General features: G+C 39.0%; 1 protein-coding gene across 1 annotated transcript in view; it reads right to left on the bottom strand.

Annotated features, from left to right (window-relative positions):
- LOC137396526 (TBC1 domain family member 23-like) overlaps positions 1-16,649 on the bottom strand; it is a 32,288-nt gene that overhangs the window by 10,180 nt on the left and 5,459 nt on the right. The window contains exons 6-16 of the mRNA XM_068082838.1: positions 16,020-16,023; positions 15,686-15,809; positions 14,575-14,699; positions 13,622-13,772; positions 9,829-9,960; positions 9,324-9,495; positions 8,711-8,848; positions 6,407-6,546; positions 4,433-4,548; positions 4,117-4,196; positions 1,160-1,271 (exon numbers count right to left, since the gene is read on the bottom strand). Coding sequence (XP_067938939.1) covers positions 1,160-1,271; positions 4,117-4,196; positions 4,433-4,548; positions 6,407-6,546; positions 8,711-8,848; positions 9,324-9,495; positions 9,829-9,960; positions 13,622-13,772; positions 14,575-14,699; positions 15,686-15,809; positions 16,020-16,023 — 1,294 coding nt within the window. The remainder of the gene's footprint in view (positions 1-1,159; positions 1,272-4,116; positions 4,197-4,432; positions 4,549-6,406; positions 6,547-8,710; positions 8,849-9,323; positions 9,496-9,828; positions 9,961-13,621; positions 13,773-14,574; positions 14,700-15,685; positions 15,810-16,019; positions 16,024-16,649) is intronic.

Below are 16,649 nucleotides of genomic sequence, written 5' to 3'. Positions count from 1 at the left end.
ATTCTAATGTTATACCTGTACTGTATATAAATTCTAATGTTATACCTGTACTGTATATAAATTCTAATGTTATACCTGTACTGTATATAAATTCTAATGTTATACCTGTACTGTATATAAATTCTAATGTTATACCTGTACTGTATATAAACTTCTAGACACATTAAAACAATAGAAAGCTTCACACTTTTGCGCTAAGTCAGTATTCTTTATATTTTGTGATTTATTTAATTTTTTTTAAAACAATTTCACATGTCTAATGAATTTTTATAATATTGAAGTTCAATAATAGGGAACAACTTATGGAAACCTTATAAGAAACACGGAAATAATAATAATAACATTCACTAACATCCACGATACCAACTTTGTGTACATCCACGATACCAACTTTGTGTACATCCACGATACCAACTTTGTGTACATCCACGATACCAACTTTGCGTTCATCCACGATAGCAACTTTGTGTGCATCCACGATAGCAACTTTGTGAGCTTAAATGATGCCAACTTTGTGTGCTTATATAATGCCAACTTTGTGTGCATACATGGTATCAACTTTGCGTGCATCCACGACAGCAACTTTGGAAGTTAAACCGTGAAGAAGCTGTTCACACTTAACATAACAATTCTTGAGATGAACAGCTATCAAATAAGGAATAGCAAGGTTTGCTTTCATGTCCTTCATGTTTGTCAAATCATGCAATTACATTGAAGTGTCTCAATTAGTCAGAAAGATGACAAAAGCAAGAATATTGATCCTATTGCTAATGGCTTTTAAGCTCTCCGTTTTAGATTATGTCAGCCATTATAACTGACTGGAGCGAGTAACCTAATAGCATTTACTCTCCCGAGAGAGCGGAATGCCTTCGCCGGCAGCAGGCCCCTAATTCTACTGAGACTCGCGCATAGCCTGCAAAGCTGCCTCAAATGATGAAATCCTTCACATGTATAAATATGTGCAAAAAAAAACTCACAACTGCTCAAGATACATGCGTGTGAAAATTGAATAACAATAAATAGTGGAACCACGTGCAAGGTACTGCTGGACCAAAGGCTATGAGTGGCCACATGCCTAACTGATACATGGAAAAAGAGAGCCCTGTAACTAATATATGAATGGAACTGCCAGTGCAAATGCGGAGATATAGCTACTCACCTAGGGGCCGTCTCATTCGTCTCTCGGATATGCTGACACAAGAAATGGTGCTTTACATCGGGTTTGTTCAGCCACAACTCCAGGCTTACCACTTCCCTTTCATCATCTTCCTCTACAAAGCGCGTACTCAAATTTCAAGAGCTTGGAGACTGGATGAATTATTTACACTGGCGGCTGCCCACATGAAATCTTGTATTGGCATCCATAAAAAGCGTAATTGGAGGACAATCCAGCCTCCATATACAGTACAAGCATCAGACTCTTTATATTACACCTTAAGTTATATATCATATCATAAGTTATATATTATACTATAAGTTATATATTATACCATAAGTTATATATTATACCATAAGTTATATATTATACCATAAGTTATATATTATACCATAAGTTATATATTATACCATAAGTTATATATTACAGCCTAAGTTATATACTATACAATAAATTAAATATTACACCATCAGTTATGTATTACATATATAAGGACTAGCAGAATGCCCGGCGTTGCACGGGTGTTAAAAATCAGCTTATAAACAGTGAGAGGTAATGTAGTTGCCTGCTACTTGCCATTATCCTGGCACATTGCCAATGGCTAATTTGAGTAAGCTTACTAATAAGAGCCGTGAGAGCAAGTATAAAATTATGTTGCGTCGTAACGGAAAGCGGTAGCCTATTTTCACCCGCATAGCAACATATATCGCCCCATGAATCCATTAATCTCGCGTAGCTTAATTGGTAAGGTAATTTGCCTGGTGAACGGGAGGTTCCAAGATCAAATCTTCTGCAATACAAATTAATCATTGCAATACTTTAATAGCCAGAGCTGGACAAATCGAAGGACACAGAAACTGAGATTAATATACAATCATATATATATATAATGTTCTACTTACAATAAAATTACCTCTATTTGAACACAGGCACTATGAGAGAAGGGTTAAAAAATAGAATGCCACCTCCATTTGGCCGCCACTTTGAATATTTTTAATCTCTATGAACCCATCATATCAAATGATCAGTCGAAAAGTGTCCACAAAATCATACTAATAATGAATCGATTACATTAATAACAATCAACTCTCTCGTTGTCCAACTCCAAAACTTGTTGCTTTTTTCCGTTAAAACTTTGAAAGCAACACAATAGAAATAATTAATAACTGTCTCAGGCTAATAGTAGTTCCTTGTGTAACGCGGTCTTGATACTTCGATGTACAAGTATATATAAAACGGTTTGCAAGTTTTGGACCAAAGGTTACGTTTAGCGAGCGTTTAGTTTTACGCGTTGCATTTGTGCTAAATGCAGTGGGTAAAGGTTTTGCTCTGCCAAAAAATCATTTAGACGCTAATATCGACTAGCTCAGCATTGTAGAAAAAGGGTTGAGGCCAGAAGATATTGTGGAAGGTATTGGACAACTAAAAGATGTTCGCTTCATCGAAAGCAACAATCAGAACGCAGCTGTCCTAGCAAACGATGCAAATATTTTTGTTTTAAAAATGTTAATTTTTGCTCTTGCATGCAATATAATTATAGTTTGTTTATGTCATTGTTCATGGATATATATTTGTAGCATTTGATATATTATCATTATATAATTTATAAATTTTTAGATTTATAGCATATTATTTGATAACATCATTGCGGTAATCTGATCTTACAATTGATCGACGCTCATAACTCCTCTTCTATTGCACCTACAAAGCTAGTTTTGGCTGCAAACTGCAGCAAACATATCAATGAGTGCAATGACCTTTTATGCAACATTGTCAAATATAACATAAAAATGTGTCTTCTAATTTAGAATGAAATCAAAATTGAAAGCTCTAACAAATTGCAAAGCAGGAGGCGTGTTATAATATCATCGCCGGTTAATTGCAAACAATTGATATCAACTGGTAGAGATATTTCTCTGTCTCTCAATGCATATTTATTAAGAGATATTTGACAGGTGGAAGGTAAGTTACCAGATTTATTGCATCCAAAAGTTTTAATATCGCTCCACAAGAAAAAGAGGGCAAAATATAGGCGACATTCGCTTCGCTCGAAAAGGGCTAAATTTATCTTCCAAAAATTCTGACGAGCCATTTGAAAACAAACGCCAGTCTCTATTGGAACAGCCGCCTTCAATTGACTGCGACTACGTAAAAAGGGTTGAAAAATAGAGCGCTATGGTGTTCAATTATAGGTTTTACGGTATATGAAATTAGAGCATATATTATAATATTAGATTTTAAATCAAACTTAGATTACAACCATTTTATTACTATTACATAGTTTCGTTTACCTGAAAAAACAGGGTTACTCATCAGATAAAATGCCTTTTCAAGTAAAAAAAACCAAGTTAATAGTAGTAAAAAGATTTTAATCGAAGGAAAAGGAAATGCCACATGGATAAAAAGTTGTTTTCCAGAAGTCACAATCTCTAAAAGGACTGAACATTGTCTTCAAACTCTTAGTTTTTCTTTTAATTTTAGGAGGCGCAGAGTCATTTAGTTACGTTTATAGCTCATAGAAAGCATGAGGGACAACATAAACCTATTAGAGATGATTCAAAGATGAACGCAGGTCTAATCTGAGTAATTGGTGGGAATCCTGAGACACGTTTGAGTATCATCAAGGATATTAAAAAGCAGCCTTCACCGGACCCTCACCTTCAGTCCTGCACTTGAACTAGCAGTACTGGAAATAAGGTGCATGGCAGTGACATGGTATAAACCCTGGAAAGTAAGTAAGGTGCATAGCAGCGACATGGTATAAACCCTGGAAAGCCTATCAAGTGCCTCATTGTCATAATTTAGTGAAGTAACTGTTAAAGCGAACAAAAGCTTACAGGCAGGCATCTAACAGCTTCAATATGAAACCGGATAAAGCGCATTCTGCCCGCATAATTTTTGTCGGACAACAGATTTTTCTAAACTCCTGCTCAGAGCAACATATGAGACTCCATACTAACCGTCATCATCATCTCCGATGGAAAATACGGAAGCGATGTTCTTGTAACCTTTCTCTACCTTATCTGATGCCCGAATATGCCTGCAAGGGAGAGCGTACACACTCAGGGGAAGGTACAATATTTGCCTATCTATAGATCTAATTTGACAAACCAAGCTAATCATCCACATAATCTATTTCAGGGTTATTCAGAGAGGTGACTATTTTGCTGAAAGCAAGCGTCTTGCGTCATATACATTCTACTATAAACAGAACTAGTGTATGCTGCAGGCCATATCGCCTGATGGACATCTGTATTGATAATATTCAGCCGTTACCTTTCCTCTGGAGGAAACTCATTCTTCATGTAGTTGGTCAGCTTATCTTTTGTTTCGGCAGCTCGAGACTTGACAACTGTCGAAAATGCTGATAAGCGACCAAATAGTTTATCTGTCTGTAATAATGCAAAAAGATATTGGCGGGAAATGAAGTGCAGGTGGTTTCATTTTTCTCACTCAGTCACAACATATACGATAAAAATCTGCTGGTTCAATAGAAAAATCATGGAAAGCGGGCGATAGCTAGGTCTAATTATGAGCAGGTGCATCACCAAACTAATTGTCCTGGAAAAATCTTTAATTTATATATTACTGGGTGAATGCCCAGTGTTGCAAAGGTAAGAAAATTTTTTTTGCATAGAAAACTTATTTTTAATCAAAATATACGACATTTACCATGCTAACTTTTAAACGAAGGTATTTGTTTATTTGTGTGTGTGTCCATCCAATGCATAACTAAATACTCGAAAGCTTGAGATACAGCTAAAACAGATTGTTGAAAAATATTTCTTGCTTCTTAGGCTACACTATCGATCGAGATTTAAAATAGCTTATAAACAGTGGCAGGTAATGTAGTTGCCATCGTATAAGTTTCTGTAACTAATGAATTTGAGTATTCTAAGTTAATATTTTAATCTATAAATCTCAATGTTTGTCTTTTTGTTAAACGTGTCCAGTTATAGCGATTAAAATCTAGTAATGAAAAATTTGCACGGCACAGGATTTGATCTCGGTACCTCCGGATTTAGATGCGGTAAACTTAACCACTAAGCTACACAGAAAACAATGGATTCATTTGGCAAATAGTCATTAAATTGGTTAAAATACTCTAGCTTAAAGCGCTTGCTTAGGGTTAATAGCTAGCACTGTTGACCGTTACGCGTAACCATTGTTAAGCTAGCTTAAAACGCAGGTATTGTTTTAGCAAAGATTTGGCTTTCCAGGTAAGTTACTCAAATTCATCAGTTAATTATTCTATTAATCATGCAACGCCGGGCATTCATCTAGTCTTCTATATATATATATATATACATGTATCTAAATCTCAGTGTCTGTCCGTCTGTCATTCGGTCTGTCCAGCTATAGCTATTAAAATCTTGGAATGAAAAATCCGTATCGCAGAAGATTTGATCACAGAACCTCCCGTTCACTAGGCGATAAGTTAACCAATGGAGCTACGTGAGATCCATAAAATTCATCGGACGATACGAGTGGTTATCTAGGTTGAAATACGCATAGCGACTCTGCATTACGTTACAGAGCAACGTCACTAAAGATTGCTCTCACTGCTTTTATTAATAAGTTAAGCAATACGGACACTAGCTCTCTCAAATTGATCATTGGCAATGTGCTAGGCTGATGGCAAGTGGCAGGCAACTACATTGCCCACCAATGTTTATAAGCTGTTTTTAATACCCGTGCAACACCGGACATTCCACTAATTACTATAATAAAAGCCGTGTCTGTCCGGAGCCAGCTAAGAGCTTAGGAAAAGGGTAGCACCTCACAGGAATCGAACCCGTACGTTTGTATGCTCAGATGCACGGATGCGATGTCAAATTCACTACCCGTAAATTCATGCAGCCACCTTGCCACACTTGGGGATAACTGTGAATATAATCATTACACATCATGATCACGGTACGGCGCACTGGACTGCAAGTGTGCATAAATTATTGTAACCAATCGCTATAAACTGGATATACAAACCATAGACAAACAAACACTTGATTTTATATATATAGATTTGCCAAGTAACCCGTCAAAAATAGATATACTCGATAACTTCAGATTGAAATGCAGACCTCACGCATAACCTATGCACTGTTTCACCAGCACTCCGGTACGCTAACCCATAGCAGTGGTAGGAAGATTGCACTCATGAGGAATGTGAGGCAATAATTTGAAGAAGACTTGCAAGTAATATTTAAAAATGATACCATCTCTTACAGCAGCTAATTTCGATAAACAAACCTTAAAGTGGGGAAAAAGTGACTCGGGTTGATCGACTGTAGAGTCAGTCTCTGATGCGCTTCTAGCACAACAAATACAGGAATGAGGATTGTGGTCGGTTATGCCTTCACTTAGATTATCTTCTAGCTGATGGTGCAGGGCTACAAAGTCATACAATGGTGAAGTTGAGAGCGTACAGAGGATCGAAATTCATAATGGCAAGCGAGAAAACATTTCAGCAAATGCCTTTGGTTTTATGAAATTGCAAATAGGTTGCTGAGGAAAAGGGTCTGAGATTCCCACAACCTATTTACACTGTCGATGAGCTGCAGTCAACATAGTTGACAGCTAGATGCGTTCAAACTAGCAGAATTCGCTGCAAAAAGTTGCTGTTGTAGCCCGTGGCTGTTGCTTATATTAACCAATTATAACAAAAACAGTAAAAAATACCGTGTGCAATAATCAGATAACGCGTGTAGTCAAAAGAATTGCAACCATATTTATTAGCTAAAACATGTAGCTACCAGATACCAGAGAAGACAAATGTTGTAACTAAGATAGCACTCAACTAACCGCCGCTAGAATCACTAGCCATTTAGATACACACCAAACGCTTTGGTCGTCATTTTATTTGTAACTCTGAATTAATATTAAGATAAGCTACAAAAAAGAAAAAATGAGTACTAACTGACTTTTACAAGTATTTTCAGCACATTCAGCACATTGCTGAAACATTGGGTAATTTTGCTATATAGTCAATTTTTCGTTAATAAGTGCAAAAGCTAAAACTTGCCATCCATTAACCTATTACTGATAGTTGGTAAAGAAAAGGAGTGAGAGAGAAACGAAGAGCAAATGAGAGTGAGAGGAAGTGTGACTAAAAGGCCATCTAAAGGAAGCTTATGGGCCATAGTAAGAAGGTAAATAGCAGGGATGGCAGGGATAGAAGGGATGGCAGGGATAGAAGGAATGGCAGGGATAGAAGGGATGGCAGGAATAGAAGGAATGGCAGGGATAGAAGAGATGGCAGGGATAGAAGGAATGGCAGGGATAGAAGGGATGGCAGGGATAGCAGGGATAGAAGGGATGGCAGGGATAGAAGGAATGGCAGGGATAGAAGGGATGACAGGGATAGAAGGAATGGCAGGGATAGCAGGGATAGAAGGGATGGCAGGGATAGAAGGGATGGCAGGGATAGAAGGGATGGCAAGGATAGAAGGAATGGCAGGGATAGAAGGAATGGCAGAGATAGAAGAGATGGCAGGGATAGAAGGAATGGCAGGGATAGCAGGAATGGCAGGGATAGAAGGGATGGCAGGGATAGAAGGAATGGCAGGGATAGAAGGAATGGCAGGGATAGCAGGGATAGAAGGGATGGCAGGGATAGAAGGAATGGCAGGGATCGCAGGGATAGAAGGGATAGCAGGGATAGAAGGGATGGCAGGGATAGAAGGGATGGCAGGGATAGAAGGAATGGCAGGGATAGAAGGAATGGCAGGGATAAAAGGGATGGCAGGGATAGAAGGAATGGCAGGGATAGAAAGAATGGCAGGGATAGAAGGGATGGCAGGGATAGAAGGGATAGAAGGAATGGCAGGGATAGAAGGAATGGCAGGGATAGCAGGGATAGAAGGGATGGCAGGGATAGAAGGAATGGCAGGGATGGCAGGGATCGCAGGGATAGAAGGGATAGCAGGGATAGAAGGGATGGCAGGGATAGAAGGGATGGCAGGGATAGAAGGAATGGCAGGGATAGAAGGAATGGCAGGGATAGAAGGGATGGCAGGGATAGAAGGAATGGCAGGGATAGAAAGAATGGCAGGGATAGAAGGGATGGCAGGGATAGAAGGGATAGCAGGGATAGAAGGGATGGCAGGGATAGAAGGGATGGCAGGGATAGAAGGGATAGCAGCATGAAGTCTGGTTTCTAGGAGAGGTTTGGATTCTTTAACCTTCTTATATACTCATAAGTTCTTATTAATTCTCCGATACGTGAAACCTTAAGATCTCAAGATTTTATAGCGAAAAGAACTCATATCCCATGACTATAGAGGTGGCTGTCGATATGATTAATGCAAAACACAACATGATATGAAAAAGGCCTGCTTGAATAAATAGCGTTACAAGATATAATATTGTGTATGCAACGTGATGTGATTCCTTGCAGATCCATAAACTGAGCTAGTGCATGAATGTTCAGAACAGATATTTTAATGTAGGGGTAAAAATTAGCTGCGAACTACACGAGAACCGCCGAAACTTAGAGGTGGCTAACAGCCCGCTACCACAGTCTACGTAACCTGTAGGAAACCACTAGATGCTCACCCGCATAACCGCCTCTGGCAAAGCTAACATATTGTGTGGTTCTCTGTAGAAAGTTGGCGATGACCATGTGCACATACTGGTCCTCTTCTTCTCTTCCACTGCCCATAAAGCACAGGTGCTCCCCGGCTGCCGACGAACCTGTCATAAAATTCTGTCATATAAACGAGTGGCTTTACTGAGAGTGCACAGCAAAGGTCTTGCAACTTTCAATACAACCTCTCAAATACTGTATCCTCCCCAAAAACGCGCATAACGATGTAACGATAACGGTGGAGGGGTGCTACAGCTCTACCAGCCAGCCTTTTAGACCTTTAAAGGGAGATGGACAGGAAGATTGCTGGAGTTCTGTTACAACTCCAGAAAAGAAAGCTGATGAAATTTAGCGTTATTGCATCATTTAGCACCCAACAATGGCATCAAGTACAAAAGTACAATGTCAAAAACTGATGACGTATTAACCTTGAAAACAACATTAATAATTATGTGTTACAGGTGTAATCAAGCCAAGCGTTGTTAACATACATGAATGCCATGATAGATCTCTCCCTCCAACCACATACATATAATATATTTATGAAGAATCATAAAGGAAACAAGGTATGAAAAGGCTAACCAGACTGGAGAGATTGCTGCTGAGTGGCCACTAACGCCTGGATAGATGTGCTAAATTCGGCTGGATTTTGAAGCATTAAATCAGCATCAAGATGGAAGGCTGTAGGGAGGTGTCCCGCGTTGTACTGGTCTGCGGGTCGACAGTCTACGACAAAGTATCGAACCCCTTCACCCTGCAGCAGAAGGTCAAGATCGATAATCATTTTAAGAACTCCAGTTGGAAATGATGAGAACATTCTTTGTGTTGGTGGGACTTTATGTGTAGCCAGTACGCATGTATAGCTATGAGAATAGAGTGAATAGAATGATTTTATGCATTATATAACTCTGTATTGTAAGTTGTAAAGGTTTATCCACGCAGCAGGGGGAGATAACTAAAGAATAACTTAAAGAAGAAAATATTAAGCATGATAACGATATGAATATAGAGCCAACTGCTATTTCATGACTAAAATTAAAACATAGCATACAATCTTAAATACTGTTTCGGAAGGAGGCCAACTTACAGCCCCGAGTTCGTTGGCGTGCAAGAGCTCTTCTATAGATACAGGAAGACACAGGACCTGTGACTCCGGCAGTACCTGCTCCTCGGATTTACTGGTCGGTTGCATAATTCCAAATAGTGGTGTCTGGTAGTGCTGGTGACAATGAATATACAGTGTATTGCAATGGTAAAGGCATTAGTTGAAAGCATGCATTCATAACATACAATAAAAATTACTAAACTAAACAGAACAATTTCTCTATTCTAAAATACAGAACATTGAAGATAACATCTTGAATGGATGCAGAGAACTTGCTATTTATACTCCTGAGTACAGCAACTATGACTATCACACTAACAGAACAATCCTTCCAGTGCCTACTTCACACCTATGACTCACTTTCACTCTAACATAACAATCCTTCCAGAGCCCACTTCACACCTATGACTCACTTTCACTCTAACATAACAATCCTTCTAGTGCCTACTTCACATCTATGACTCACTTTAACACTAACAGAACAATCCTTCCAGAGCCCACTTCACACCTATGACTGTCACTTTAACACTAACAGAACAATCCTTCCAGAGCCCACTTCACACCTATGACTCACTTTCACACTAACAGAACAATCCTTCCAGAGCCCACTTCACACCTATGACTCACTTTCACACTAACAGAACAATCCTTCCAGAGCCCCCTTCACACCTATGACTGTCACTTTAACACTAACAGAACAATCCTTCCAGAGCCCACTTCACACCTATGACTCACTTTCACACTAACAGAACAATCCTTCCAGAGCCCCCTTCACACCTATGACTGTCACTTTAACACTAACAGAACAATCCTTCCAGAGCCCACTTCACACCTATGACTCACTTTCACACTAACAGAACAATCCTTCCAGAGCCCCCTTCACACCTATGACTGTCACTTTAACACTAACAGAACAATCCTTCCAGAGCCCACTTCACACCTATGACTGTCACTTTAACACTAACAGAACAATCCTTCCAGAGCCCACTTCACACCTATGACTCACTTTCACACTAACAGAACAATCCTTCCAGAGCCCACTTCACACCTATGACTGTCACTTTAACACTAACAGAACAATCCTTCCAGAGCCCACTTCACACCTATGACTGTCACTTTAACACTAACAGAACAATCCTTCCAGAGCCCACTTCACACCTATGACTCACTTTCACACTAACAGAACAATCCTTCCAGAGCCCACTTCACACCTATGACTCACTTTCACACTAACAGAACAATCCTTATAGTGCCTACTTCACACCTATGACTCACTACCACAACAACAGAACAATCCTTCCAGAGCCCGCTTCACACCTATGACTGTCACTTTAACACTAACAGAACAATCCTTCTAGTGCCTACTTCACACCTATGACTCACTTTCACACTAACAGAACAATCCTTCCAGAGCCCACTTCACACCTATGACTCACTTTCACACTAACAGAACAATCCTTCCAGAGCCCACTTCACACCTATGACTCACTTTCACACTAACAGAACAATCCTTCCAGAGCCCCCTTCACACCTATGACTGTCACTTTAACACTAACAGAACAATCCTTCCAGAGCCCACTTCACACCTATGACTCACTTTCACACTAACAGAACAATCCTTCCAGAGCCCCCTTCACACCTATGACTGTCACTTTAACACTAACAGAACAATCCTTCCAGAGCCCACTTCACACCTATGACTGTCACTTTAACACTAACAGAACAATCCTTCCAGAGCCCACTTCACACCTATGACTCACTTTCACACTAACAGAACAATCCTTCCAGAGCCCACTTCACACCTATGACTGTCACTTTAACACTAACAGAACAATCCTTCCAGAGCCCACTTCACACCTATGACTGTCACTTTAACACTAACAGAACAATCCTTCCAGAGCCCACTTCACACCTATGACTCACTTTCACACTAACAGAACAATCCTTCCAGAGCCCACTTCACACCTATGACTCACTTTCACACTAACAGAACAATCCTTATAGTGCCTACTTCACACCTATGACTCACTACCACAACAACAGAACAATCCTTCCAGAGCCCGCTTCACACCTATGACTGTCACTTTAACACTAACAGAACAATCCTTCTAGTGCCTACTTCACACCTATGACTCACTTTAACACTAACAGAACAATCCTTCCAGAGCCCACTTCACACCTATGACTCACTTTCACACTAACAGAACAATCCTTCCAGAGCCCACTTCACACCTATGACTGTCTGAAACAGTTCATTCTTATGTTTTCAACTTTATGATCATAATTTATACAGAACTGCTGCAATTGTAAACCGACAGGTTGTAATCCTATTCACGAGTAGTTAACACTAAATATGACTACTATCAAATAAGTACTTGAGCAACGAAAAACTAAAACCAACTTTTTCAGTGCTACCTTTACGGCATTTTAAGATGAATTTTGATTTTTTGAAAGATAACCTCTCACCGATAGTCTGACTTGTAAAATGGAGAGAAATTTTGCTACCCTTCCATAACCGTCTGACCTGATTTCCTGTGACATACATTTACAGAGACAAGAACTCCAGGGCTTTTTGAATCAGACTTTAATTGCAGCTTGTATACGGTGCACCCTCGGGATACGATTACTCTGTTATACGGTGCACCCTCGGGATACGATTACTCTGTTATATGGTGCACCCTCGGGATACGATTACTCTGTTATACGGTGCACCCTCGGGATACGATTACTCTGTTATATGGTGCACCCTCGGGATACGATTACTCTGTTATATGATTTTTTCCCCTTACGAAGTGGAACATGATGATTTTTCCACCTCGCCATACCAATTTTATTTCAACATACGAATTCAACAAAATTTTCATCCGAGTTCAAATTTGGCTGTCGGTGTGCTTATTATGTAGGTCGAAATAACAAAGATGCCAATATTCTGTTTGCCGAAAACTTTTTCAAATTGCCTGAAAGGTATATGATGACCGACTTCTCTTAGTTCGGCATTCCTTGTGTGAAAAGCAGTACGTAATATTTTCCTTCAAAACTATTTGCCAAGTTTTGAGTTGTGATCCCTGTGAACAAATGGTCAGACAATTCCCATTAATCGGCTAAAAAATCCACTTTATTACGAAAATAAAATTGGTCAAGCTTTCTTGCCAAATTAGGTTGAAAAAAGTGTTAATGAGGTCGGCTAAAATTATAGTGAAAAAAAGCCAGAAATTGATAGGTTAAAATTCAGTAAAATAGTTAAAAATACACACTAAAACTCAGCTTCAAGTGTGTGTGTTTAGTGAGCTAAACTTATTTAAGGTGATTTCAAAGGTTATGTTATACGTATGCATGTCTGTCATGGAAGTAAGAACTCTCTACGGTAGATACTGCACATAGCATACTGTAATGTTACATTTTAATGCAGATCATAATCACTAAATACACTAAAGTTGCTATAGGTAACTATAATAGTTACTAAGGTTAACATACTATTTCGTTACTAATTTTTAATATGTACAGTACGTATATAATATTTTGATGATTTTTACCAGAGGATGTTTGCATTATACAGTTACTATGGTTTCTATACCCCTCCATACGTTTCTGTCACCATACGATGCCAACCCTATACGGATTAAAATCGTATTCCGAGGGTGCACTGTATAGCCATTGTTGCTGCCTACGCACTGCCATCTAATCATTGCTAATGTCTAAACTCTATTGTACTCCTACGCGTGTGCTGCCAGACAGCCATAGCTGCCGTGACAAAGCAACCGCTGCCAGTACTGACCCTTCTAAATGATTGAGGAGTTTTAGAGGCATAGTACTGTGCTAGGGAACAGAAGTCTTCAATATCATCGGCTTCCAGTGCAGCTGGTGCTGCTTTTAACGACTCCACTATTTTTTCTTTATCTTCTATTTTCATTTCTTCGAGCTGCTCCCTATATTCGTAAAAACATATGACATTTGTAATGGCACCAGTTTGACAATGAAACTCATGAGTGGTATAAAAGTAGTGACTATATAAAACAAACAGCAGTACAAGATCCTTTGACTGTAGATGGCCACATGATGCCGCGTGTGTTTTGCATGTACCGAGATGTGTGTATAAGTCCTACTTACTGGATGCATTCAGATAACAATATCAATACAGAACTCTATTCTATTTGCTATTAAAAAACTGGTTATCGATCAGATACTCAGATGCTCAGATCAAATACTACTACATTTGATGAAACTTTAAAGCAAAATACTAAAATAGACTTCATAGTGGGGAAAAGCTAAAGAGCAAATAGTTCTGACAAGACTTAATACAAAATATTAGAGAAAAGGTGGGTGTAGAGAGGTGGGTGTAGAGAGGTAAGTATAAAAAGGTGGGTGTAGAGAGGAGGTGGGTGTAGAGAGGTGGGTGTAGAGAAGAGGTGGGTGTAGAGAGGAGGTGGGTGTAGAGAAGAGGTGGGTGTAGAAAGGTGGGTGTGTAGAAAGGTGGGTGTAGAGAGGTGGGTGTAGAAAAGAGATGAGGTAGCCAGAGGAAATGAACTGCAAAGAGATGAGTGGAGAACAATAAAAGACAATAATTGAGGAAGGAAGAGAGGAGGAATGAGGCTGGAAGTAGACTTGCAACCAGCAAGTAAATACCTATGAGAGGGGGGGGGGAGGTGAAGGAGAGGAGGGGGGAGGTGAAACATTACAAGACACAGCGCAATGTTAAGAGATGCAATGAGATGGATAAAAGTAACTCACTTGGTGTTAACAAGCAAAACTAAGCCTAGGAAAAAGACTAGAAAGGGGTCCGCCTGTTGTAAGTAGACATCCCACATGTTGAGACAGACATCTATATCACAAATACTTGAGAATAGTCCTTGAAACTGCAACAAATACCCAAAGAGAAATATTACCTGAAACTCAGAAAAAGATTTTTAGGGCCTTTTTTCTCAAGCAATTTCTCTTCAATTAGTATTTTACCATTTACAAACCACTACGAAATTACCCTTCAGTACAAATACTGACATCTAAAAATAGCGACATCTAAAAAATAGAACAACTCGGAATAACAATAAACCACGATTTTATTATTGAAATATTAATTGTGTCGTCTAACAAAATTTTAGTACAGAAACAATTTAGTATATTAAAATTGCTCAAAATTAATGCTGAATGCGGAAATTAGCTATTGCATTTATTGCATTTATTTAAATCAGAGTATTTAATTACAAATAAAGATATCAAAGTAGGAGACGTGTGCGAGTCATCATTAAATTCAACAAAATTTGTAACGCCAATCAAGTGAACAGGCTTGCTAAACAATAAGTGTATATCTAGCAAGACCTCTTCCAGGGTATACTCAGAGACTAGGCGTAATAAGCATTACTTAACCTAGTTACTAGTATTCTTGGGCTAGGATATAACAGTCATGCGCTGAGTAAGTCATAGGTTCAGAACCATGAAGCGGGTAAGGCACCCATGCCGGTTACACCTCAATTACTCCTCCTTCATTTTGACTACTCAATGTTTGTAAGTTGGCAGTAACTTCACATTTTATCCAACTACTTCACTCAGAATAAAAAGAAATACTAAGTAATTCTACATCAGTTGACATACATGACGCCATATAAGTTGACATACATGACGCCATATAAGAACTAACTCGCTGCAGCTTCATTGAACAAGCAGGCGATGTCACTTTTTAGTGGCTAATAATAAGAATTTCAACTGGTTAGCTAGATTATTTTGGGTAAGAGTTACTGTCTTGCTTCTTAATCAAACATAAACATACAATTGGGTTCATGTTTGCTTAACAGATAGAGAAGGGAGAGACAGAAAATTAACTATCCAGCGGGTCAAAGTGCCTCACCCATGATAAAGCATAACTATCTGGAGTTATCTTCCGTGTATCCAAAAAGCTACAGAGCTGAGGATCATGGTACAGGAGTAGTAGCCTAAACAAGTGAAAAGGACGGCCATCTTTGTGACACTCCCTAAACAGAAATACACGCGACTCATAAATATCAGCGATCATAACGCTAGCAATATCTGAAAGATGACTGAAGCAAACCAGTGCAGCTTCACATAAACACCAAACTAATACTGACTTTCCTTACTAGGATTATCAAAGAAATAGTCACGCCCTAGTAAGAGAAGACAATCCTCATTTTAGAATCACTAAATAATTAATGCTGCGCATTCACTGATCTGCGCAATGTCATCAGCCTAAATTTGACTGTCTTCAACAGAACAGATGGACTATGAGTATAACGTATATAAGTAAATATATATATAAGGTATAAAGTAGATAGAGATTCTAGAGTATATATACAATATATATATACTCTAGAATCTCTATATACTTTATATAGAGACTGTCTATATATAGACATTCTCTGTTAGATGCTGCAATAACTGTAACCTCTACAAGTAAAAACAAAGCATATATAGCAATAGATGTGAATTAGAAAACCTGGCTGCAGGCATCTCTAAACACTGTTGACATGCTTCCTTACAGACAGCATCTCAACTGGGAGTTGAATATAGAGTTGAACTACATATGCCAGGTGCAGGAGTCAGAATTGAGATATACGGAGAAAGAAATTGCTGACACTCATTAATTTATCAGAGTAGAGAAAGTCTTTGATTGTGGGATTGAATGCCTCCCAAGTCGACTTATGTGACATTCTATCTTCAAAGCCAACAGCTAGAAGGCGTCTTGTGCAACAGTTCCCAACAGGTTTATATGGTGCCTTATAGTGCCTCGCGTTCCATGTTCTCAACTAGAGTTGCTGAACTCGAGTTGCTGTTCAAAGAGCTCGGCTTAGGTTTTT

Source organism: Watersipora subatra, chromosome 1 (assembly GCF_963576615.1).
Source record: "Watersipora subatra chromosome 1, tzWatSuba1.1, whole genome shotgun sequence".
NCBI lineage: Eukaryota > Metazoa > Bryozoa > Gymnolaemata > Cheilostomatida > Watersiporidae > Watersipora > Watersipora subatra.
Note: the sequence above shows the minus strand (reverse complement) of the source record. Positions and strands in the feature narration are given on the sequence as shown.